Raw genomic sequence first — 22,319 nt, forward strand, 5'->3', positions numbered from 1 at the left:
TACTCACATCCCTGAGCTTTTAAAGCACTTAACCCATACCTAACCTTAATCATCTACATATTAATACATACATGTGACTAAATACTTAATGCACATCAATTATGCATGAAGATGGATTCCCCTTGGTGGGATTTTTTTATTTAAAGCAGATTCAGTGGATGAAGACTGCTGAGTTAAATCACACTGGCCGACATCTGCTTTCTAATTTCTTCAGCTTTTGTGCCGGTTTTCAGTTGCCATCATGGGCGAGAAACAAGTCTTAACAAGCTTTATGGTAATGATGGAACGTTTCACACCCTCAAAAAGCAGTGATGAGCCTTGTGCAGCTTAACCCCAATCTTTTCAATTCTGATTTAAGAAGTTTGAACAACACAAATCTTTTTTTCCCCCAACTATTTCAGCAGAGTCAGTGCGATGAGCCAGATGTTCCTCTTCCAAAAAATTAGGATGTTTACGTCTGTACATTTGGAAATGCAGCACTATAGAATAGGCGATGACTGTTTGCTGTGCATCTGAATGGCTTCTTTAGCTCTGTTGCCTGACAGGGAAACCTCTGTGTTTAACCCTGTGGAGGATGCAATGCCTCCCAGTCTTTCCAACGTTAGCACTAAAACGACCTGTTTCTAACCCTTAACCACTTAATTAGTAGAAATCTAAGGATTTCTTTGGCGGCCAGCTCCTCCTGCTTTATCTGCCACACAGCAACAGGGCTGATTTCACACAATACCACTCTTTTTTTTGCGTTTATGGTGATGTCACGGATGTGCTGTGTGCGCTTTGACCCCCTCTGTGATGTCACTTTCTGCCAGCACCAAGATAGAGAAGGAGAAGAAGGAGCACGCGAGGCAGCACGGGATGATCAGGACGGAAATCAGTGGGGCGGAAATCGCTGAGGAGATGGAGAAGGAGAGGAGGTTCTTCCAGCTGCAGATGTGCGAGGTTAGGCGGAGGGGCGGCCGAGCGTCAGATCTCATTTATTGACTTGGATGTTTCAGAATGCGTGTTGGATTAAAACTCTCAGATTACATTTAGTATGTTTGTGCGGTTCGTACCTCTTTGATGCTGTACTTGAACAAAACTTTACTTGAAAGACGCAGACTTTTACTTTGAAGTGCTCAGATATGAGATGAAAGGGGCGTACATGTTTGAGATGGAGCCCGAGTTAACTGAACGTGGCCTCACCCTGTCTGAAGAGATCTGTGTTCGATATGTTTACAGTATCTCCTCAAAGTCAATGAGATTAAAATCAAGAAGGGGGTGGACCTGCTGCAGAACCTCATCAAGTACTTCCATGCACAGTGCAAGTAAGACGGACACAATCCCAAACCCACTCAGACTGCTTTGATTTGAGCCTGAAAACATGTTTGGTTACATCGCTGTTCATTAAAGGTGTGCGGCAGCTCTGTGATGCTGTTGTGCTCCATTAAATTCATGCGTCCTGTTCAGTTTCTTTCAGGATGGTCTGAAAGCCGTGGACAACCTGAAGCCTTCCATAGAAAAACTGGCCACAGATCTGCACACGGTGAGAAAAGCAGCCGCTCTGGTGTCTTCTGTCCTTCAGTCGAATCTGCTCCCTCTCTAATGATCGTTCCTTCACGACAGATAAAGCAGGTGCAGGATGAGGAGAGGAAACAGCTGACTCAGCTACGAGATGTCCTCAAGTCAGCGCTACAGGTGGAGCAGAAGGAGGTAACACACACACACACAAATCCATCAGGGTTGGGGTCCACACAGCCTCGTATCAGCTGATTCAAGAGTAAATTTCTTGCTAAATCTTGTGAAAATCACCCAGTCTTGAAAAGGTTGAGGAGTTTCCTGTTTGTTTCATACATGCACTGATGTTTTCCAGTTTCCCCACCACCTGAATGAGCGATGCTTTGTAACTGACCTCAGGCCTGTGCTTAGCAAACTCTTAAATCTGCTCCTGGTCTCACCTGAAGATTGTTTTTGTTCTTTCCTTCTCTGCCTCCGTCTTTTGTGAAACAAGTCTAGGAGAGTAAGTGGATTTCTTGAAAAAAGCTCCTCTCTCATCCTGTTTTCATTGTGGTGTTGTCATGTTTCAGTGCTTCAGTTAATTTAAGTTTTTATTTTTTATTTGAAATCACTCTTCAGTGAGAAAAGCTGGAGCTGAAGCTGCAGTCCAGCTTTTCCAAGTTTATCCTGTTGGCCCTGTGTGTGTGTGTGTGTGTGTGTGTGTGTGTGTGTGTGTGTGTGTGTGTGTGTGTGTGTGTGTGTGTGTGTGTGTGTGTGTGTGTCTGCTGGTAACAACACACACCAATGAAATCATGAATGCTTCGTCAACGCCTGCCTTCAGAAGTCGTCCTCTGTTTCCTGTAGTGTTTCCAGAGAGGAAGTGACATCACTCATAGAAAAATCTGGCCTTTGTTTTGTCCTTGTTGTTGTTACATTGCATTCAAACCTGAATGTCCAACAGATAAATCGACTTACATTGAATTTAGTGAAGGTTATGTCTTTTAAAACTTGCCTTTTGATGCTTCAGATTTCATGTTTGAATCTGGTTCGGAGGCGTAAAAGCTTCTCTTATTTTACGAAATTGTCCAGACTCACAGCTGCAGTCTTTCTATTGTTGTTTTAATTGGTTTTTTAGTTGTGTAAAAGCTCTGATTTTCATCATCTCTTTTTAATTGTCTAACTGTTTTCTCAGGATTCACAGGTGCGGCAGAGCACCACCTACAGCCTGCACCAACCACAGGGTAACAAGGAGCACGGCACAGAGCGCAGCGGGTACCTGTACAAGAAAAGTGACGGGTGAGAAACTGAAGTGAAGTGATTCATCGTGGATTAACCTGCTGATTACTCTCATTTAGCTGATTAACTGTTCAGTCTATGAAATGTCACAAAATGGCAAAGTATGCCCATCACAGTGTCCCAGAGCCCAGAGGGACGTCTTCGAGCTGCTTGTTCTAACCGATAAACTGTCCAGATTACAAAGATTTTCCATTTACAAAGATAGAAAATGAAGAAAAGCAGAAAATCCTCCTGCTGGAACCAGTGGATCAACTCTGTTGATCAATTCATCATTTTATAGAGTAATCGTTTCAGCTCCAGAACTAATGTTTTTTAATAGAATACACTGCTCAGCCTGCGTGTCATGAGTAATTCATTCAGTCTGCATTGTAACATGAATATTTTACCAGCACCTGTTGCCGCTGCGGCTGTGACGAGCTAATTGCCGTCTTGTGTGTGTCACAGGTTGAGGAAAGTGTGGCAGAAGAGGAAGTGCACGGCAAAGAACGGATACCTCACCATCTCACACGGCACAGTACGTAAAACAACGACGTCACCTGGAAACAAAGCAGCTGAACACAGACGGGATCGATGTGTTTGTCCTGATTAAAACACACATGTGAACAGACCTCCACACACACTTCATTTAGTCTCCCACACATCAGCGTCCTGGCTGTGAGCCGTCTCCTCGGCCGGTCATTATCTTCACCCATTAACCATGAATACGTTAACAGACAGCAGCAGAGAGCGCCGGCTGAGTTCACGACTTAGCATTCCTCTCACGTCGAAGCCTCGGCCGAGCCTCTTTAAACCTGAACTCTGTTTGTTCCCATATAAAGCTGCAGTTCACACAGTTCATCTCACAGGCAGCAGCTTATCAGATGTTTTCTCTGGCTGCAAACACCGACGCTGACCCGCTCATTTATGTTGCTGCTGCGCTCCCTCCCTCTCTCTCCCTCTCCGTCTCTGGCAGGCTAACCGGCCGCCAGCTAAACTCAACCTGCTCACCTGCCAGGTGAAACACAATCCTGAAGAGAAGAGGAGCTTTGACCTCATATCCCGTAAGTTCAGCCTTTCTCCTCGCTCTTATTTAATATGTCGCCCTCATCTTTTAGTCTGTGCTCACTGCCTCTTTTTCCGCTTTGTCCAGTTTTTGTCCATTTTTTATTGGCTCCATTCTTCCAGTTATGTGTTGTTATGCAGCAGTCTGGATTTCACATGGTTTTTCTATTCAGCAAGCCAAAGATAAGCTGATTTTTCAGTCGCTGAGAATTTTTTTGCGACCAACATTAATCGAGAAAAATGTTTAATAATAAAATGATCATTTATTCTTCCTTACATAGTCAGTTTGTGTCAAGGAAAAGTCAACAGCACTTTTGAAGCTGTACACTCTTTTCCACATAAAGGCTTTTTCTTTTCTGTCTGACTATGAGATCGAGCTGATGACACTTTCTAAACTAAAACCAAACATTGCAGTTCCAGTTCTTCAAAGGTTTCACCAGTTGTTCCACACGTAAGAGACACTGGCATCGAGAGGCTAACGTTCAGCCACTGGAGACACGACATAGTTAAAGTGGCTTTAGATACAGTGCTGTATAAATAGGCCTCGGCCTTCCTGGTTACTCATCATCTGAAGACAGCTCAGAGTTTTTTTCCTGTTTTGCAGTTCATCCTCAGTCTCACCCGTCACTTTTTACTCCATCGCCGCTGCTCTTTGATTCATGTCCTCCTCTCCCTCTTCTCACCTCGGTCATTTCTCCTTTGTTTCAGACGACAGAACGTATCACTTTCAGGCCGAGGACGATCAGGACTGTCAGATGTAAGTGCCTGTTCTTTCCTTCCCTTTCTGCGCGGTCAGTCTTGTGCCTAAGTGCATCCTGTTTACCACCTCGGCCGCTTTCCACACACTTCCTACCTCACACCCAGACAGACGCTTGGCCTTGTCTTTACCTCCTGCGTTTTACTCCCGTCTTCCCTCCATTTGTCTTCTGCTCCCGTCCCCCGCCTCCCAACCCGCTCCTCCTTTTCTTCTGTCCTTTCGTCTGCCTGACTTCTCCCGTCTCCCCTCCTCCAGCTGGATCTCGGTGCTGCAGAACAGTAAGGAGGAGGCGTTGAATCAGGCCTTTAAAGGGGACCAGCATGTCGGCGAGAACAACATCGTGCAGGAGCTCACCAAGGCCATCCTGGGAGAGGTCAAGAGGATGACGGGAAACGACGTGTGCTGTGACTGCGGAGCGCCCAGTGAGTGGCAGCGGAAACCAAACATGATCACACCAGTGGTTTTGAATGATTTAAGCGTATTAACCACAAATCAGGCTTGCTTGCATTCTCGCCCTTTTTCCAGAGCATACCAGAGTTTTTCTACCGTCCAGGCAACATTTACTGAAAGTTTTATTTCACTGTGGTTTGAAAATCAACTTGATACTTGACTTGATACGAGATAAGTAATCCAATCACAGTGACCGTTTCATTATTGCTTAGATTTAGTTCTTTTGTTCGACAGTGCAGTGACGAGCAGAGATTGTTTGGAATGTAAGATATCTGCCGCTCATTGAGTATTTCCAGAGTTCCTGCGAGGAAATAATCAAATTCAGCCTAAAAGAAAATACCCCAGATAGTTCTTGAATACACCACAAAGCATACTTTTGAAGACAGTGCCAGGCAGAGTTGAATGCAAGGAACGAGGTATGAGCTGTAGAGCGAAATATTATCAAGCAGGAGCTTCAATTTTTGGATAAAGGCAAAATGTGTCACAGCATGCTATTGTAAAAGAGGCGCTGTGGTGATGCTCCAGCCTGCAAATCCTAATCTATACATGTAAGAGAACGTGATTGTTTGGTGCAGACGCCAGCAACCATCACATCATCATATTTAGAATTTTTTCAGTGAAACTTCAGTGTAAAAATCACAATTCTCACTAACACTGTGACAATACGGCTTTTATTGGCACGAACAAACACAACATAATGATAACATTTTAGGCAGTGCAGCCGCCCTTTAAGGCATTTTTAGCTCCTGTAAAATCTGCACCACATGTGACTGCTGTGCCATATTCTCATTAAATTCACAGGAAACAAAGAAGGACATATTATCAGAAACATGAAAGAGCAATACTCTGTTTGCATGTAATAAGTTTTACTCTTGACTCTTTTGCTTCTGTGAGCTTTATTCTCTTTCAAATTCTTATTTTTATTTGACGTCTAAAAAGTTTTGTTTGATTTTATTGGCACAAGTCTGACTCCACATATATCCAAACATACACTGAGTATCTGGGCCAGACTGAGCTAGAGTTCAGCGTGGTCACTTTCCTCTGACATTGTGTGCCGCGAGATAGTAAAAAGCCCCTCAGGCGGCTATTAAATTTCCAGAGCTCTCAGCTTTTCACAAGGACACATCAAAAATTGGCTCATGTGCTGCAGAAATGACTTTTGCTTTAGCAGTTTTTGCCCAAGGAGAGCGTGTCACCCATTCATTTCTCCTCCCTCTCTCCCCTCGTGTTACCTCTCTTTCTCAGACCCCACGTGGCTGTCCACCAACCTGGGCATCCTCACCTGCATTGAATGTTCGGGAATCCACAGGGAGCTGGGCGTCCACTACTCCAGGATCCAGTCCCTCACTCTGGACGTACTCAGCACCTCAGAGCTCTTGGTAAAATCACCAGTTCTTCTCACTGAATCGCCTCACATCCTGTTTCTAGTCACAGTTTGAGTCATGTCATTGCGTTAATTTACTTTCAGGAGGTTTTTAGGCAGGATGAAACTGGAGGGGAGGACATGTGGGAGTAGATAGAGCCAGGTGGAATGAGGAGGAAGGAGGAGAAGGAGAGTAAACGGCGAGTAGCATCCTCCCAGACCTCCTTTCTTCTCTCCTCCAAGACCTCTGGATGTCTCCACACTTAGAATAGCTGAGATGTTTTTTTTTGGCTTTTCTAATCACTGTTTGGTGTAGAGATTTACTGGCCTGCGGGCCGGTCGGGATTAAATGCTTCCAGTCATGATTGCTTTCCTCAGTGTTAAGACGCCAGTCGCGTTCGCCACAATCAGACAGGCGTTGTGCTTTGTTTATAAGGCTCCACACACACACTTTAGAATCCATACCACATCCTGATGGAGCTGTGAGCTGAACTGGCAAACACGGTGATCTGACTTAATGCATGTGGTGCAAAAAATGGCTAGTTTGACTGGCTTTAATGTGTGTGTGTGTATGCGTGTGTGTGTGTCTGCTCCACAGCTGGCCAAGAATGTGGGGAATGCAGGCTTTAATGAAATCATGGAGGCTTGTTTGAGTGCTGAAAATGTGGTGAAACCCAACCCAGCGAGTGACATGTAAGTCGCCTCTCCAACTTCTCTCCTCCGCACTCCATCTCTCCACCTTGCTCCCCCTCCCTCGGCTCTCTCCTTTCTCACTCGTATCACATCGCGCTCTGCCGCAGCCAATCAACAACTGGTGACATCATCACCGTGATTTATTGGCATATGCTGACCAACGATGGGGATCGAAAGGGTGGAAAGGGGGTGCGGTTAGTGTGTGCATGAATGTAATATTTTAGATAAATTATGTTATTATTTTTAGATTTCAGATTAGAGGCAACAGTGTGAGAGTTATGACTTTTTATTAATCATACCTACTTACGAAACTCATCAAGCACTGAAACGGTTATCACAAAAATCAAATTCAGTGTGCTTATTTGCCATTTATCCCAGTGTTAATGCACAATCACGCCCATTCACATTAAGACCACAAATGATCCAGCTGTCACTGAGCAGCTGCCTCTCCGCGTCTCCCACCAGGCAGGCGAGGAAGGACTTCATCACCGCCAAATACACCGAGAAACGTTTCGCCAGGAAGAAGTGCCCTGATGCGACGTCGCGGCTCCACACGTTGTGCGACGCAGTGAAGGCCCGCGACATCTTCTCCCTCATCCAGGTCTACGCCGAGGGGGTCGACCTCATGGAGCCCATACCTCTGGCCAACGGACACGTCAGTACACGACATGTTTAATCTGTCCGTCAGCGAGGAGTTTGACTTCTCACTCAGAATAATCTGTTGCGTCCTTGTTGCTCTTTGCCGTGATTCTCCACAGACGCCTCATATTCCCCGGGGTGTCATAACAACACTATGCAAATGTTTTATCTTTTTATTGCAGGAACAAGGGGAGACGGCCCTTCATCTCGCAGTCAGACTGGTGGATAGAACGTCTCTTCACATCGTTGACTTCCTCACTCAGAACAGGTAAACATAGCAGGAAAACAGAATTATAATACATTTGCACTTCAGTTACTTGTCACTTACAGAATACAGCATGCTGGAATAAGATGTGACTGTGAAGCAAACACACTGACATTCTAATATTTTACAAGACAAATTTCTGCATTGACAGGGCTTACCACATCTGCTCAGGCTCATTTTCTTCTTTTATCTCTTTTTAGATTGAAAGTTTTTGTTTAATTATGTATTTTTCTTCTTTGTATTTCTCTTTTACAGCATTTTTTTCCTGTGTCCTACTTCTTAAAACACAGTGGAGATAGTGTTTAAATATTTTACATATTACATAACTACATAACAACACTCTGGACAGAAATGTATTTACAGCTTATGTTTTTACGGCTGCACAGGAGAAACCAAGACTTCATCTTATGCCTCCTGTGTTGGGATCTAAAGCTTTCCTCTCTTTGTGTCCTTCGGCAGTTTGAATTTGGACAAGCAGACAGTCAAAGGCAGCACAGCACTGCACTACTGCTGCCTGACCGACAACAGCGAGTGTCTGAAACTGCTGCTGCGGGGGAAGGCCTCCATAGAGATCGGTAAGGAAGCGTACTGGCAGCGAACAGACCGCACATAGTGCTCCACCTGCCGCAGCTCCAGTCAGCTCTGCTGGTGTTTCTGCAGCCAGAAAGTCACTGCACTTTGACCATTTCTTTTTCACACGTAGCTACATCGTTACCTTCAGGGCTATGAAGAATATTTACATACAGCAGCAACACACACACAGACACTGGCGAGGATCCTGCAATGGAATACTGTATAACAGCAAAGCTAATGTTAGCTGAGCTAGCGCTGCAGTATGAGCACACAAAAGTAACATGAAAAAACAGTTACTGGCATCAAACCGACTGCTCGTGTTATTTAGGTTGCTTCAAATGTTCACAGTTTCTCTTGACTGTCCCTCAATACTACAACATTAGTCCAACATGACCCCCAGCCTCATTAGCCACGCGACATGCTAACACCAACTTCAACAGGCTAGTAAACAGTAAAACAACATAAAACATGGCAACAGCAGAGCGCTTCCCCTCAGCCTTTTTTGAGAAGCCGTCCAAAGTAAAATGGCTAGCACACATATTTTTTTAGTTGCTGTGGGGACGTTTCCATCAAAAATACTGGATAATCCACTGGGTCTTGACATTTTCGGATGGTTGGAGTAGATGAAGACTTTTGTGTTGGAGACACAGAGACGTTGGCGTGCTTTGCTCGTACCTTCCGCATGTTGGACTGGACTACTGACAAGACATTTGAGGCAGTTCAGGAGCAGCGTTTTCAAAAACTATGAACACACTAAAGTAAAGGGAAAAGCACAATACGGCCTCTGTGATACATTTGACTGTTGACATTGTTGGAGTATTACTTTTACTTATTCAGTACAAAGTTTATTCAGTAAATAATCTGTGTACTTCCTCCTCCACTGTCTCTCACAAATGTTGTCTCTCACCCTGTCTCTCTCTCTCTCTCTCTCTCTCTCTCTCTCTCTCTCTCTCTCTCTCTCTCTCTCTCTCACACACACACACACACACACACACCACGTGGTCCAGATCTTTCAGGTTTAGTTCCCAGAGGTGTGGGCTTTGCCAGCAGACCATGGCAACTCTTTCTCACAGCACTAATCTTTCTGCTGGGCTCTGACATCAACATAACAGCCAGATAATAGATACCGAGAGGAGGAGGACGGGGAGAAACCAGAGAGTTGTTCAGTGTGGGAAACAGTCTAATTACACATTTCTCATGTCACAGTGAAATAGGAGGAAAGAAAATGGGCTGTGTGTTTGTGTTCATGTGGCATGTGGATACAACAGTGATTATATGTTTGTGTTGTTTTCCCTTCCAGCTAATGAGGCCAGGGAGACGCCGCTGGATATCGCTCGGAGGCTCAAACACCTACAGTGCGAAGAGCTGGTGAGCTTGCTATGTGTCGTCCCAAACATACCGCTTCCTGAGACCATGTGAGAGCTGTCAGTCGTTCATGTTTGTTTGTTTGTTTGTGTGTGGATTTGTTTGCGTGTGTAGCTGAACCAAGCACTGGCAGGGAAATTCAACGCCCACGTCCACGTTGAGTATGAATGGTGCCTGCAGCATGAAGACTTGGATGAAAGCGACGAAGATCTGGATGAGAAGGTGAGACGCGCTTTTGTATGCAGGAGGGGAGTTTAAGTGCTACAGAGCAGGAGGAGAAAACAAATGTGGTGATGAAACCTAAAAAACAACCTGAAAGAATTTCTGCCATTGGACTTTTTCTTTTGTTTTGTTATGTACTTTTGTTCTGTGTGAAGCAGTCCCACCCCATTCTCTCTGTTTTTGTGGTAAAAATACTCAGCTTGCAGCATATGCTTTAAAAACCTGCTGTGCCTTTGCTGAATTTTGCTCTCAGAAGACTTTTCTTTTTGTTATCTGGCTTCGCTAACACCGACCCTCTGACCTCCAGCCCAGCCCCCATCGCAGAGACGAGCGCCCGGTCAGCTGTTACACCCCGAGCAGCAACTCCCACCTCCAGACCAGCCAGGGCTCGGCGGGCCGCGACGCCGCCGGGCTCGCCAAGGACAAGCAGCGCGCCTTCATGCCCAACCTGGTCAACAACGAGACCTATGGCACCATCCTCAACACCAATCCGCCTCAGTCCGGCACCACCTCTGCTCCGCCCCTGCCCCCGAGGAACCTGGGTAAGCTCAGAACTAGGAGAATGGAAGACAGACAGTAGCATTTGTAGGTTGATATGGATGAATTGATGAAAAAGATGTTATTTATAATCCAGCTCAACCTGATGAGCTCTCTGACCTCTGTCTGACCCGTTTGCCTGCCTCAGGGAAGTGATATTCATAAAATATGCCCTCAATGAACAACCTGATTTAGATCTTCAGTGTCTGAGGGCCCAGTCTCATTTGGTTCTGTGTCACTGGTTTCCAAAGCCTTTCTGTCAATTACTATGCAGGTCTTTGTGACTCTTTGACCTGTTTCAATACCACAGATTCAAAAAAAAGATTAAAAAAAATAGATGTGATATGACAACATATTTTTATCTAATGAAATATTCTCCTTCATGTTTGATTTTCGTCCAGCCTTTCAAGCCTTTTTAGGGTGATGACGTCATAAAGTATGACAACAGACATTGAAAGCATCGTTTGAAACAGAAGCTTCAAATGTGAAATAGTGACATGGAGTGTGAGTCACACTGGAGACGATCTCAAATCGAATTTCTTTTCGTGTTGAAAACGAGCGTTTTGGGATGGCAAATTCAGTGTCGTGAAAAAAGTGTTTAAAAATGTGTGAAACTACTGATTAAAATCTTAAACTTTTACTGAGGAGCATCTGTTGATGTGCTGCTCAGTAAATCTTTACACGCCAGCAGCCCGGTGACTCGTCCACTTCAGTCAGTCTTTAATAACATTAGTGGCCGTCTGGACTTCTGCCAGCAGGGCGGAGGAGAAACGACCAGCTGTGTTGCCCACCTCGCCTCACTGCAGCCCCCAGCCCCGGCATTCTGCACATTCCCTCTCCCCATTAACTGTCGCTTTCAATTACACTCACATGGAAACGGCCAGACTTTTAAAGTGGACGCTGGTTCTGGCAGATATTCTCTCTTTCTCTCTCTCTGTCTCTCTCTCTTTTAATCTTAATTAGCCGTCTCTCTCTCTTTCTCAGTCCAGTTATCCGGTCTGGGGGGGATCGGTCAGTCTTCAGCATCCAGCAGCTGGAAGCCGGGTTCTTTGGACCTGGTTGGCCGACAGAGGTCGTCCTCAGACCCCCCCAACATGCACCCTCCTGTCCCCCCGATGAGACTCACTTCAACCGGAGGTATGGAAACCAATAGACCCATTCCTGCTTCCTAAACTAGACCTAGGAGGCATGTCAGTATATTGTAGTTCAGTGTGAACTCACTACATGACTGTATGGAGGCGTAAATGTTTGATTGTCCTTTGCACGTCCTGAGTTCGTGTAAACTCAGAGGAATGTGTCTTTAAAGTCCAGTGGTGGGTTCAGTTTGCAACAGCATGAGACAAAAACAGTAAGGCTGTATCACTGTGTGTCCCAGGCCTGGGTCCTGCTCCTGTGGCGAAGATGGAGACCATGAGCATACAGGCCAAGTCCGGCCAGGGACCAGTGGGGTCCAGAGCGGTGCCACCAAAATCTCCATCAGGGTAAGAACAACAGCCTCCTAAGCTGCGTGCAACAGTTATCTCAGTGTAAGCATGTTCAGAGCCAAGTGTTCAGCGGTGTTTTTGCAGCCTCAGTTGCTTCCTCTCGGGCAGAGAAGTCATTTTAAAGGTATCTGATACTCCTGACCTGTTGTACGCAGGAAAACAGTAGATTGATATAAGGGGGACATTGTGTCTCAGGAGTTGTGTGTCTTACTGTCAGAAATTCTTGTCCTGTAACGTGGCATTTGTTGTGTGACCTACATGGCCGCTGCTTAGCCGCTTCATTAGCTTCCAGGCTAAGCTGTGTGTCGAGCCACACGAGGAATAACTCTCCTCCACAGTCGCCCTCTTATCTCATTTATTCTCACAGGGCTGGTGGTGCTGTCATAAATCCGTAACAGAGCTGGACACACGTCTGTTAGATTCTTGTCTTTATGTGACTATTACTTTGTCGATGAGCGCGTTTGGTTTTTTTAACAGTCTTTTTTTGTTTGTTTGTGTTCCAGCAATGATAAAAGCTTCAACCGAGGACCCCTGAATCGAACCCAGTCTATCGAAAGACCAGGTGAGTCTGCAGATAAGGGACAGAAAACATCAAGTCCGGTGTCCACAGAGCTGCACTCAAGTTGTTTTACTATCAGTCAGCTCCTGTTTCTTCTGTGGAAACGTGGAAAGTTTTTTGTTGTCATTGTGATATAATTTCCTCTTCCTGTTCCAGCTAAGGAAGTGCCAGGATGCCCCCAGAACTCCATCGGTCAATCTCTGCCTCCAGCCCCCATGCCGAGGAAGGCCTACCCAGTGAGTTCTTCCTGTCTTTATCATTCACGTAAAGTTGATTGTAAAGTGCTTACTCATTCATACCGTTGTACCGATTGACTGGCTGCTCGTGGTTTATGTTGTTATTAGTGATGTGCAGTTCCCCGTAGCACACTGCAGGTCGACCCGTCTCAGCGTTTCCAGTGTCTGCTTATGCAGTAAAGTTCCTTCCTGTAAGAGGCAAAGAGCTTCTTTGTCAGGTTTTGTAGAGAAGCCTTCTGTCAGGGCTTTTAAGGACGAAGAGGAGGGTTCGTTTACATCTTTCATGGCCACAAATACAAATAGTGATTTTTTTTATTTTTTTTTTAGACGTTTCTTTAAGTTGTCAGTCAAGAGTCACAGCAGCTTTTTCCACCTTTTGTCTTAGAGCCAGCTCTGCACCAATTACATGTTATCACTGGATGAATCGGTTGGTTCCTCTGCTTTTTAACCTTTAGTCAGTTGTTAAATTTAAATTGAACCAAAATCACATTGCAAAGAAATTCATTTGGTCAAAGGTGCAAAAAAATAAATATACAGATGAGGTACAGAATACACAAAGTACAGCAGTAGAGATGAACCATGAAAGTCCAGTACACTGTGCTTTACAATCTCTACAGCATCCGACACCCTCTGTTTTCAAACCCTCAAGTCAAAAAAAGAAAAACTCACACAATTGGGTTAAAAAAAGCAAAACAGCAGAAGACGTTGTACGTAATCGTCCTGAGGACCTTTATCTTGGAACATAATGTGACACAGAACAGCGACTCTCACCGACTTCATCTTCTCACAGTGTAACTTGGCCGCGGTTCCCAATAATAATCACAGAAAAATCCCCGATTTTATAAGACAAACAACGATTCTCCTGTTTCCTTTTGTTCCGTCTCGTCTCTCAGAAGCAGAGGCCGAAGCGAGTGAAAGCCATCTACAACTGCGTAGCCGACAACCCAGACGAGCTGACCTTCTCTGAGGGCGAGGTGATCGTGGTGGACGGAGAGGAGGACCAGGAGTGGTGGGTCAGTATCTCTCAGTGTTTTCAGTGCGTGTGCTTCTGCGTTTGGACCCTTGCATTACGTTCTCAGATTAAAGCTCCCCAGTCCCGCTCTGGTCCCATGGATGTCAGTGCACTCAGTAACCATGGCAGTGAAAGCAAAAAGCCATGACCTCACCCCGGCTGATATTCCCCCTCCTCCTCTTTTTCCGCCTGCTGCTGCTTCCTCTGTGGAGCCCCTTGTGTGAACCATCAGCCAGCTGCAACTTGTTTTCCTCCGAGCCACCTCTGCAGAAATGACCGTATTTAGTCACTCTCTCACTCTCTCTCTGTGTCCCTGCGTGGACCCTAAAGTCCCCCGAGGTGCATCTGAAATATCAAAATGAAAGCACAGTAATGAGGCGGCGCAAACGGGGAGATGAAGTCATCTGCGGCGGGTGTCACTGCGGTGCTTTAAATTGGTCTTTTAGCTGGAAAACAGGCCTGTTAAATGTCTGAAGTTTTATTTTTAATTCTGGGTATAAAAACGTTTCATGGGAGAAGTAAAATAAATGACAGAAGGATGATGTGTTGTTGGGTAGAGCCCTGATTCCAATTAAGTTTGGGGGCGTTGTGTAAAAAAAATGCAAAACAGAATCATGCAATCGTGCAAACTAACTGTGTTCCTGAGCCCACGTAGTAATAATCTTTCCAGGATGCCCCTTTCATACCCAATCATGATACTCTCACCTGTTACCAGTGCACCTGTTTACCTGTGGAATGTTCCAAACAGGTGTTTTTGGAGCATTGCACAACTTTCCCCGTCTTTAGTTGCTCCTGTCCAAACTTGTTTGAAACATGTTGCTGCATGAAATTCAGAATAAGCAGATATTTACAAAAATCAGTGACGCTAATGAGGTGAAACATTAAATATATTGTCTTTGTGCTGCTTTTAATTGAGAATCTGTCAAAAGCGATGAGTTAATTGTCACATTCTGTCAGTTTATATTTCACACCGTCGTTGTTAGATCGAGGTTGTAGAAGCAGTGTTTGCAACTCCAGTTTGAACTATCAGTGTCAACATATTGCTCATTATTCCTGTCTAAACATGCAGAAAACATGTAATAGCTTTTCATTTTCAGGTATAGAGGACGTTTAAAATGACTTAAATGGACATAATAAGTACTGTCTTCTTTATCCGGCAAGGTAATATAACGTGGGAATGTCGTTTTACATCTTAAGAAGATGTTAATTGTGACTTAGCCTCTCTTAGTCCTCTCTGTGTGCTCCATTAGGTGGTGTTTAGCAGGGCTGGATGTTGGGACTGATTCAACTGAATTCTACATATAATACATTTAGTGCAATTAGGGCTGCAACTAACGGTTATTTTCATTATCGACTGATCTGCCAGTTATTTTCATGATTAATCGTATAGTCTATAAAATGTTGTGAGAAATGCTCCCAGACGTCTGTAAACTGCTGCTGTTCTCCAACCAGCAGTCCAAAACCCACAAACTCTTCATGTACCGTAATAAATGATGAAGAAAATCTGTAAATTCTGACTTTTAAGATGCTGGAATTAGCAAATGTTTTACTTATTGCTTGAAAAATGACGATTAATCAATCAAAATAGCTGGCAATTAATTGTCTTTCCATCAACGAATCCACTAATTGTTGCAGCTCTAGTGCAAATGTACACACATTCGCTGAGAAAAGGCAGGTTTGGTGTGATTTTAAGAATCGATATTGAATCTTTCAATAGCGATTAATCAGATCACATTTTATTTATTTATTTTTTTTAACCCAGCCCTTGTGTTTAGTGGTGCTTTAGTGTTGTGACTTGTTGAAAGCAGTCAGATGAGTTCGTGTTTCAGTGAAATCACGCAGCTCTGACTTGTGGCTGCCCTTTGTCGCCCTCTGACCTCACGGCTCTGTCTTCCCCCCTCACAGCTGGGCCACATCGAAGGCGATCCGATGAGACGAGGAGCCTTCCCGGTCACGTTCGTGCACTTCATCGCCGACTGAACGGCTCCTCTGGGTCTCAGGAAGCGTCACGGGACGCGGCGTCCCTCCTTCACCCGCCTGTGTGTGCCAGCCAGCAAAACCTCCACCATCGTCCCCGTGTTTGTCGTCGACATCGTCACTGGCCTCATCGGCGAGCTTGTTGTAGTGTCACTGCTGTTTCATCACCTCGGCTGCAGATGCGCGTGGGTGTCATCGTGCCCAGACTTTGGCCAGAAAGTCTGGGCGTCGCTCCTCGCGAGGACTGTATGTGGTTTTAATGCTTGCTGTTAACGTTTCTGACAAAAGACTCCTTAAGATTTAAAATAACGATGATTGTAGTGAAAGACCTCTCGCAATAAAATGCACTTTCCTTGTCTTTATCCTTGTTACAACATGAGACGACGTGACATAATGAAGGTTATATGTACAGTATTCATTCAATCCGTTTTCCGCTCGGCTGCATTGTACAGACAGTCCTGAAACAGTACAGACAAGACAAAAGCAATGTATTTTATCTTACTAACAACTGTAAATGTGAACATGGTCAACACGCTCGCGCTCCGCCTCTGTGCACGAGCCGTTTTAAATGCCTCCTGCGTGGAGGTTTTTCTAATGGTGCTAAATTAAACCTGGAATATGCTCGAAGCTGCACCCGAGGGAGCGCTCCCCTGTTCCCGTTTCAAAGACGAGCCCGCCGTGGAAGAGGGGGGGAATGTAAAAAAAAAAAAAAAAAATAGCCTCCAACTCATCGCACCTGCGAGGAACACACTTTCTCGCAGGTGTGCGGAGTGAGAGAGCTGCAGATGAGTGCTTCTCCACGCAAAGAGTACACACTGCCTGTACTAGTTCACAGATGATATTGAACCGCAACACTTCAGTTCTTCCTCCTCTGCTGTTATATGTCAAACCATGAGAGCGACTGGAGCCGCAGCAGCCAGTAATTACCTTTATGCCGAGTCTGACACCTCAGGCAGTCATCGCCTGTCATCTGCCTTATTGGAGGAACAGGAAGTGATTGTGCGTGTGTCTCGCCTGCACAGAATAAGCTGAGAAGGAATACTGAAGTAAGAGGAAATAAAAGAAGCGTGGGAATGTCATGAGGCAGCTCTGTGACTTTAGTTGCTTCCTCTTGCCTTTGAGAGGCTGATTTTTGAGCTCTCTGATCTTTCTGTGTACAACCCGACGTAAAGAGAAAGGAGTATCCTTCCTGCAGCTTAATACTCTCATATCTGGGGTCCTATAATGTAGAGAGATGAGTTTATCTGATAGTGTTATCAAAGAAATATAAAACAGTCGGTGTAATTAACTTCATTTTGGTTGCAGAGCAACTTTCTTTCTGTTCATAATGTTGATATTTAGGCATTTAACCTCCATGAATTTGTCACTGATCAGAAGAGAAGCATGTGGATCGTAGCTGATCTGCTCTCTTCATCGTGTTTAATATGAACTCACTGGAACCAGGAAGCTCTAATAATTCATGTAAATAGATTTGGTTTTGTTTTGTTGATATTTAAATATAAAAAAAAAAGAAGTTAACCTGGGCAGTAAATGTCTTTTAATGCACTGTGGTGATGAGCAGTTACAGATATGACCTCAGCTGGACCTCTGTGTGTGTGTGTGTGTGTGTGTGTGTGTGTGTGTGTGTGTGTGTGTGCTGAAAACAGACACACACACACACACACGACTGAAATAATTCATTCTCATTAACCGTCTGTGGATCACTGCATCGACTCTTAACTCCATTGTACAAGTAAATGGGAAAATGAAACTGGAATAATAAAATCTGAAATAATACGAGGCTTTGGTCTGTTTCTTAAGGTATTTTGGGGAATTTAAGATCTATTTGTGTAAATATTAATGCCTAATTTAGCTAAATTACCGCTAGTAGCATGTTTCCCTTTGAATATTTCAAACTTAAGTCATTTGTGCACAAACAACTGTATAAGTTAATGACCTGCATTTTAAAAATAAAACTTGATTTGACTGGTGTGATTCTTGTCAAGTCAGATGATGTATGAAGAGCTCCCTCTAGTGGTGAATATTTCAGCATGTCAGCATCAAAGTTTCAGAAGGTGTGTGAACATACATTGTGCTCTGTTGTGGGGAAAAAAAATACCTTAAAAACTGTTTGCAGCAACACATAATTAAGACCAAAAAAAAAAAATGCAAGATGAGACTTTAATCAGTAAAATAATGATCAGAAAACACTCAAGCCTTCCGCTCCTTTATCAGAGCAGATCAAATTTCTTTACTGTCACACAATTTCATCCCAATCTCAACTGGACCGCACTGAAGAGGAGGACAGGAAACGGGCTGTTATTATGTACAAGTTGAAATCAAGTTCGTACCACGACTGTAAACACGTTCATATGCTTCGAACAGCCTGTTAGGATCTGTGTGGTTTGAGCAAATCTGATGGATTTAATACATTTTCAATCACTGCATAAAAAATGAGAATCAGAAAAACACATCAAGCTTTCATTACCAAGAAACCTGCAACATAAAGAAATGTAAATCAGGATGCGATAACATCAAAACAGTCAGTAAAAATTCCACAAATGAAGTACCTTCAAGTCAAAAAGTGACCAGTAATGTACCAATACTGTAAATCTTATAAAAACACAACAAATACACACAAAAAAAGGATATTTAAGCTTAAAAAGGGATCTGAGTGGTTTCCACGTGAAGAGAACCAAACCTTGTGCATGTCCTCAGACCTGTGTACCGCTTGCTTTCTACACTGATGACACAGCTGGGCAGAGACGGAACACGACATTACGTACCATAACTTACATGAAATATGATTCATTTACATGAATTGCTGAAAGCTGTGCGCTCTATTCCAATGATTCTTTTTTAAATGCAACCATTTCCCTTTTTTAACATTTTTTTTTATGACTTTATGTGACAGCTAAAGGAATATGTGAGGTAAAGGAAACTCCAAGGAAATGATTCAGACAAATTCACAGTAGTTCTGTCTCGACTGGTGATAGTGCGCGATACCATCAATACAGAGGCCTGAATCATGTTTTCATGGAAACTAACTCCGGATTTGTCCTCCAGTTAATCTCCTCTGCTAAGTTGGAAGAAAAAAAAGGGAAATGACTGCATTTCTTTGGCAGTCGCGATGCAGCCACGGTCGTCTCCTGATTCGCTGTTTTTGCAGTTGTTTCTTTTCTCTTCTAGACTGATCTCAGCTCCCGCCTGCTCCTCTGGCCTCAGGACTTGTCTGATGTCAGAGCGCAGTCAAAAGAAGCCGACAGCACCTTGCAGATGGACTGAGCCTGCTCCTGTTCAGACAGATGATAAGAAAAAGCCAGCATTTATCGACAAGGTAGATAGATGAGCTCAAGCGATACAGATCTTTTTAATAAATCCAGCAAACTGCCTGATTCACACTCACTGAGCTGCTGCACTGGTACACCCAGATGCTGCACTCCTCTTGCTTTGCATCGGTGGTTTTGAGAGCCAGGAGGTTCTTCCCTGCGCCCAGGCCGTCATCATAACACAGCATTCGCACTATCAGGTACAGAGGGTGGCGATGCAGCACATCCTGTCCAGAGGTGCAATTAAAAGGACTTTATTACTATTTCATTAGATCAAGCATGCATTTCTTCATTTGGTAACCCTTTTTATGAAGGTCTGCATATTCACCATCACCGAGCTGCTTATTAACATGCTTATTAGTAGCATACTGACTCTTCATTGGTCATCATAAAGCATTTATGTATCACTTATTCTGCATGACCACATTCTACAACTACAAGGCCTTTAACCTTCTGTCTAAAGAGTTTTCCCTCAATAACCTGCTAATTACTTGTTAGTGATAGGAAGGAAGTACATGAATTATGCTGTTCATAACCTTACCCTAACCCCCAGAATGAGGCATTAATATGTGCTTTATCGTGAATAATAAAGAGCCAACATGCTACTAATAAGCAACTAGTTAATGGTGAATATGTGCACCTTAATAAAAGGTGTTTCGTTCATTTGTATTATGTGTGTAAGAGAGACAGTTTCAGGGGTAAACTGCAGCACTGCACCAGAGCTTTACTCCAAAATTCAGCTCACACGGCATCAGTTCAGATAAAATGGGTCATGTGGAGGCAACATCAGGGGAACTGCTGAAACATTCGAGTCAGCAGCTTTTGTGCAGAAGCGTGTCAAAAATATAAACTGATGCTGAATTCATAAGCATGCTGTTTGACTGCACTGACGACGTAGCAATACAGGACATGTCTGATCAATTCGTGAAAGGACATCATGGCTGTACTCACACACTGGTCCAGTGAGGCCACTTTGACTCCATACTTGGACACTCCCAGAATCATCTCTTCGTCCGCGGGCACGAAGGGCAGCTTTCCATCTTGCTGTGAAAAGGAAACTCATATTTACAGCATCTTCTCTATGAAAGTGAAAATTAATGCCATGGTGTTTCTCAAGCTTCTCACCTGAGCGGCATCAATGTAGTTGATGAGGTCCAGAGGCTCCTGGAGGGTCCTGCTCATGTCAAACTGTAGCTTCTCAATGGCTCCAACATACTTCACCCTGAACTCGGCACACGTTTCAGACGTGCTGTTACCTACGGAGGGCGTGCAGCGAATAATCAGTTAGAAGAGAGAAGGGGAGGGATGGAAGGCAAAGAGGACGGAGAGACTCACCTGAGCTCTTGGTGGAGTCTGTGTCAAGGCTGGCGACGGTGCTGGACCTGGAGAGCCCTCCCAAACTGGAGTCCACAGACTACACAGAGCAAGAAACACAAGAGGGCGTTGGCTGACTTTGACAACAGAGAGGGTGGCTCTGCTGAAACATTTATAATGTGTGTGTGACTCTACTTTGCTTTTGGTGCTGATCTCACTGCTCTGTGAGCTGCTGCTGCTGTGGCGCTTCTTGACTTTCCGGAACATCGTTCACCATGACGGCCACATCCAGCCCTCCAGCCTCAGCAACCTGAATCATCACGGATCACAGCGTTAAACACAGCAAGTCTCAACCGAGACGAGGAGCAACTCAATTTAGATCCCAGCGTAGTATATAGTCCACATAATGGATAAATGACGGAGCACGGGCCATCATCTATGCTTTGATTGATTCAGCTGTTTCTGTGACAGCTGCCCGGCCAGTCACATTATACTTTATTAATTCAGGAAATCTCATTTAGATCTGGTTTGAGAGAAAATGGAGAACAAACAAGGCAATTCAATTGCTCAAAGCAGTCATCACACACACAAATATGATTTAAAATGTCAGCGTGTAGAAGTTTAAAGCGCCACAGAGAAATGAGTCTAAACTCAGTTAGTTTTGCAGTTGACACTAAAAAACTAATCTCTTCTGTAATCTGACGTCAGAGTTTTTAGGTCTGAACTCAACTAGGGTTAATATTTGATGTCAGCATGTCAGAAACTGTCCTCAACACACAAAAGCTTTGCAGACATGAACTACAAATAAACCACAACACCAAAAACTAAATCACGTTTCACTTTTTTTTCATTTCACTTTCATTTTTAATGCGTAAGGTTGATTTGTTAAATTGTGAATGTTTCCTTTATGACGACGCTAACATTTTACACTGCGGTTAATGTCACTTGTAATACTGACTAAATGTTGAGACTTTGTAACCGCGACTGACAGCAGAGGAAGTCACTCAGGGGCACCAGTTCAATCGGACACCACTTTATCTGTTGCACCTGCTGCTGTAACAGTATCTGCTACCTCCATCGAGTCAGAGCAAATTATGACGGCGGCTCTGGAGTCGGAGGCTGTATCTGTCCTGGGGTGAGGTGGAGGGTTATCAAAAATTTACAACGGAGCCCCCACGACCGTTTATCCACCAGACACCGGAATCAACAGGTTACGTTTGACTTGAACTCATCATTTATCTAGCTAACCGACACGCGCCGCTGAAGGAAAAAAAAAACCTCCTTAGCTATATTTTTACACCCTAAAACAAAAACAAATGTTTGGATGAAACTCACCCTACTCCACCTTAAATGTCCCCCACCGCATTTATTTTCATACTCAAGTTGAAAACCGAAGACTTTGAGAGCGGGCCGGCAAACACAAACGCAGTGTATTAAACCGAGTTAGCTTCCACGCCTGTGTGTACCGTAAACGCCTCAGTGTGCAGTTCAGAGTTAATTTCCATCAAAGCTTTGTGTTTACCTTCAGTTTGACTCTTTAGCTTCCCTCTGAGTTTCACAGCCTACACCCAACACCGCTTAAAGGGGACGCAACGAAGTGCTAAAACATCTCTCAGAAGTTGAACATTAAACCGAAAGGCCGGTGGATAATATATATTGTTAAGGGTGTACAGAGCTTACGTTTTGTTATATATCTATACGTATGTTTACCGTGTCTCTCATAACATTTACCGAGTTATTTTATTTTTAGCGCAT

At 44.2% G+C, this 22,319-nt stretch overlaps 2 protein-coding genes across 5 annotated transcripts in view; one reads left to right on the forward strand and one right to left on the reverse strand.

Annotated features, from left to right (window-relative positions):
- Positions 1-17,710, forward strand: part of asap2a (ArfGAP with SH3 domain, ankyrin repeat and PH domain 2a) — a 52,547-nt gene extending 34,837 nt beyond the window's left edge. For 2 of the 3 annotated variants that reach the window (XM_076748397.1, XM_076748398.1), the window contains 23 exons: positions 810-939; positions 1,219-1,304; positions 1,447-1,522; positions 1,603-1,689; positions 2,666-2,769; positions 3,214-3,283; positions 3,722-3,809; positions 4,519-4,567; positions 4,823-4,989; positions 6,263-6,396; positions 6,979-7,073; positions 7,539-7,728; positions 7,895-7,980; positions 8,437-8,552; positions 9,851-9,918; positions 10,030-10,137; positions 10,445-10,679; positions 11,659-11,811; positions 12,050-12,155; positions 12,662-12,720; positions 12,874-12,953; positions 13,847-13,966; positions 15,871-16,640. In XM_076748397.1, coding sequence (XP_076604512.1) covers positions 810-939; positions 1,219-1,304; positions 1,447-1,522; positions 1,603-1,689; positions 2,666-2,769; positions 3,214-3,283; positions 3,722-3,809; positions 4,519-4,567; positions 4,823-4,989; positions 6,263-6,396; positions 6,979-7,073; positions 7,539-7,728; positions 7,895-7,980; positions 8,437-8,552; positions 9,851-9,918; positions 10,030-10,137; positions 10,445-10,679; positions 11,659-11,811; positions 12,050-12,155; positions 12,662-12,720; positions 12,874-12,953; positions 13,847-13,966; positions 15,871-15,945 — 2,482 coding nt within the window. In that variant the 3' untranslated portion in view covers positions 15,946-16,640. Of the gene's footprint in view, positions 1-809; positions 940-1,218; positions 1,305-1,446; positions 1,523-1,602; positions 1,690-2,665; positions 2,770-3,213; positions 3,284-3,721; positions 3,810-4,518; positions 4,568-4,822; positions 4,990-6,262; positions 6,397-6,978; positions 7,074-7,538; positions 7,729-7,894; positions 7,981-8,436; positions 8,553-9,850; positions 9,919-10,029; positions 10,138-10,444; positions 10,680-11,658; positions 11,812-12,049; positions 12,156-12,661; positions 12,721-12,873; positions 12,954-13,846; positions 13,967-15,870 lie in introns of all 3 variants that reach the window. The other variant, XM_076748399.1, reaches the window with a different exon arrangement.
- A 378-nt stretch (positions 17,711-18,088) lies between these two features.
- itgb1bp1 (integrin beta 1 binding protein 1) lies at positions 18,089-22,136 on the reverse strand. 2 transcript variants are annotated; one of them, XM_076748401.1, is made up of 7 exons: positions 22,087-22,136; positions 20,760-20,874; positions 20,586-20,664; positions 20,376-20,506; positions 20,202-20,294; positions 19,328-19,477; positions 18,089-19,214 (listed from the first exon to the last, which is right to left on the reverse strand). In XM_076748401.1, the coding sequence occupies exons 2-7, from the start codon at positions 20,829-20,831 to the stop codon at positions 19,143-19,145; spliced, it is 597 nt and encodes a 198-aa protein (XP_076604516.1). In that variant the 5' UTR covers positions 20,832-20,874; positions 22,087-22,136; the 3' UTR covers positions 18,089-19,142. The 2 variants fall into 2 exon arrangements, with proteins under 2 accessions (XP_076604516.1, XP_076604515.1); XM_076748400.1 differs by having other exon boundaries at positions 21,900-22,120.
- Between the last annotated feature and the right edge of the window lie 183 nt (positions 22,137-22,319).

Source organism: Chaetodon auriga, chromosome 14, assembly GCF_051107435.1.
Source record: "Chaetodon auriga isolate fChaAug3 chromosome 14, fChaAug3.hap1, whole genome shotgun sequence".
Lineage (NCBI taxonomy): Eukaryota > Metazoa > Chordata > Actinopteri > Chaetodontiformes > Chaetodontidae > Chaetodon > Chaetodon auriga.

Excerpts from the sequence above, each read along its gene's own strand:
- itgb1bp1 (XM_076748401.1), bottom strand. The coding sequence starts at position 20,831 with ATGTTCCGGAAAGTCAAGAAGCGCCACAGCAGCAGCAGCTCACAGAGC. Across the intron at positions 20,665-20,759 it reads AGATCAGCACCAAAAGCAAA|TCTGTGGACTCCAGTTTGGG; the intron begins GTAGAGTCACAC and ends TGCTCTGTGTAG. Across the intron at positions 19,478-20,201 it reads TGGCCTCACTGGACCAGTGT|GATGTGCTGCATCGCCACCC; the intron begins GTGAGTACAGCC and ends ACCTCTGGACAG.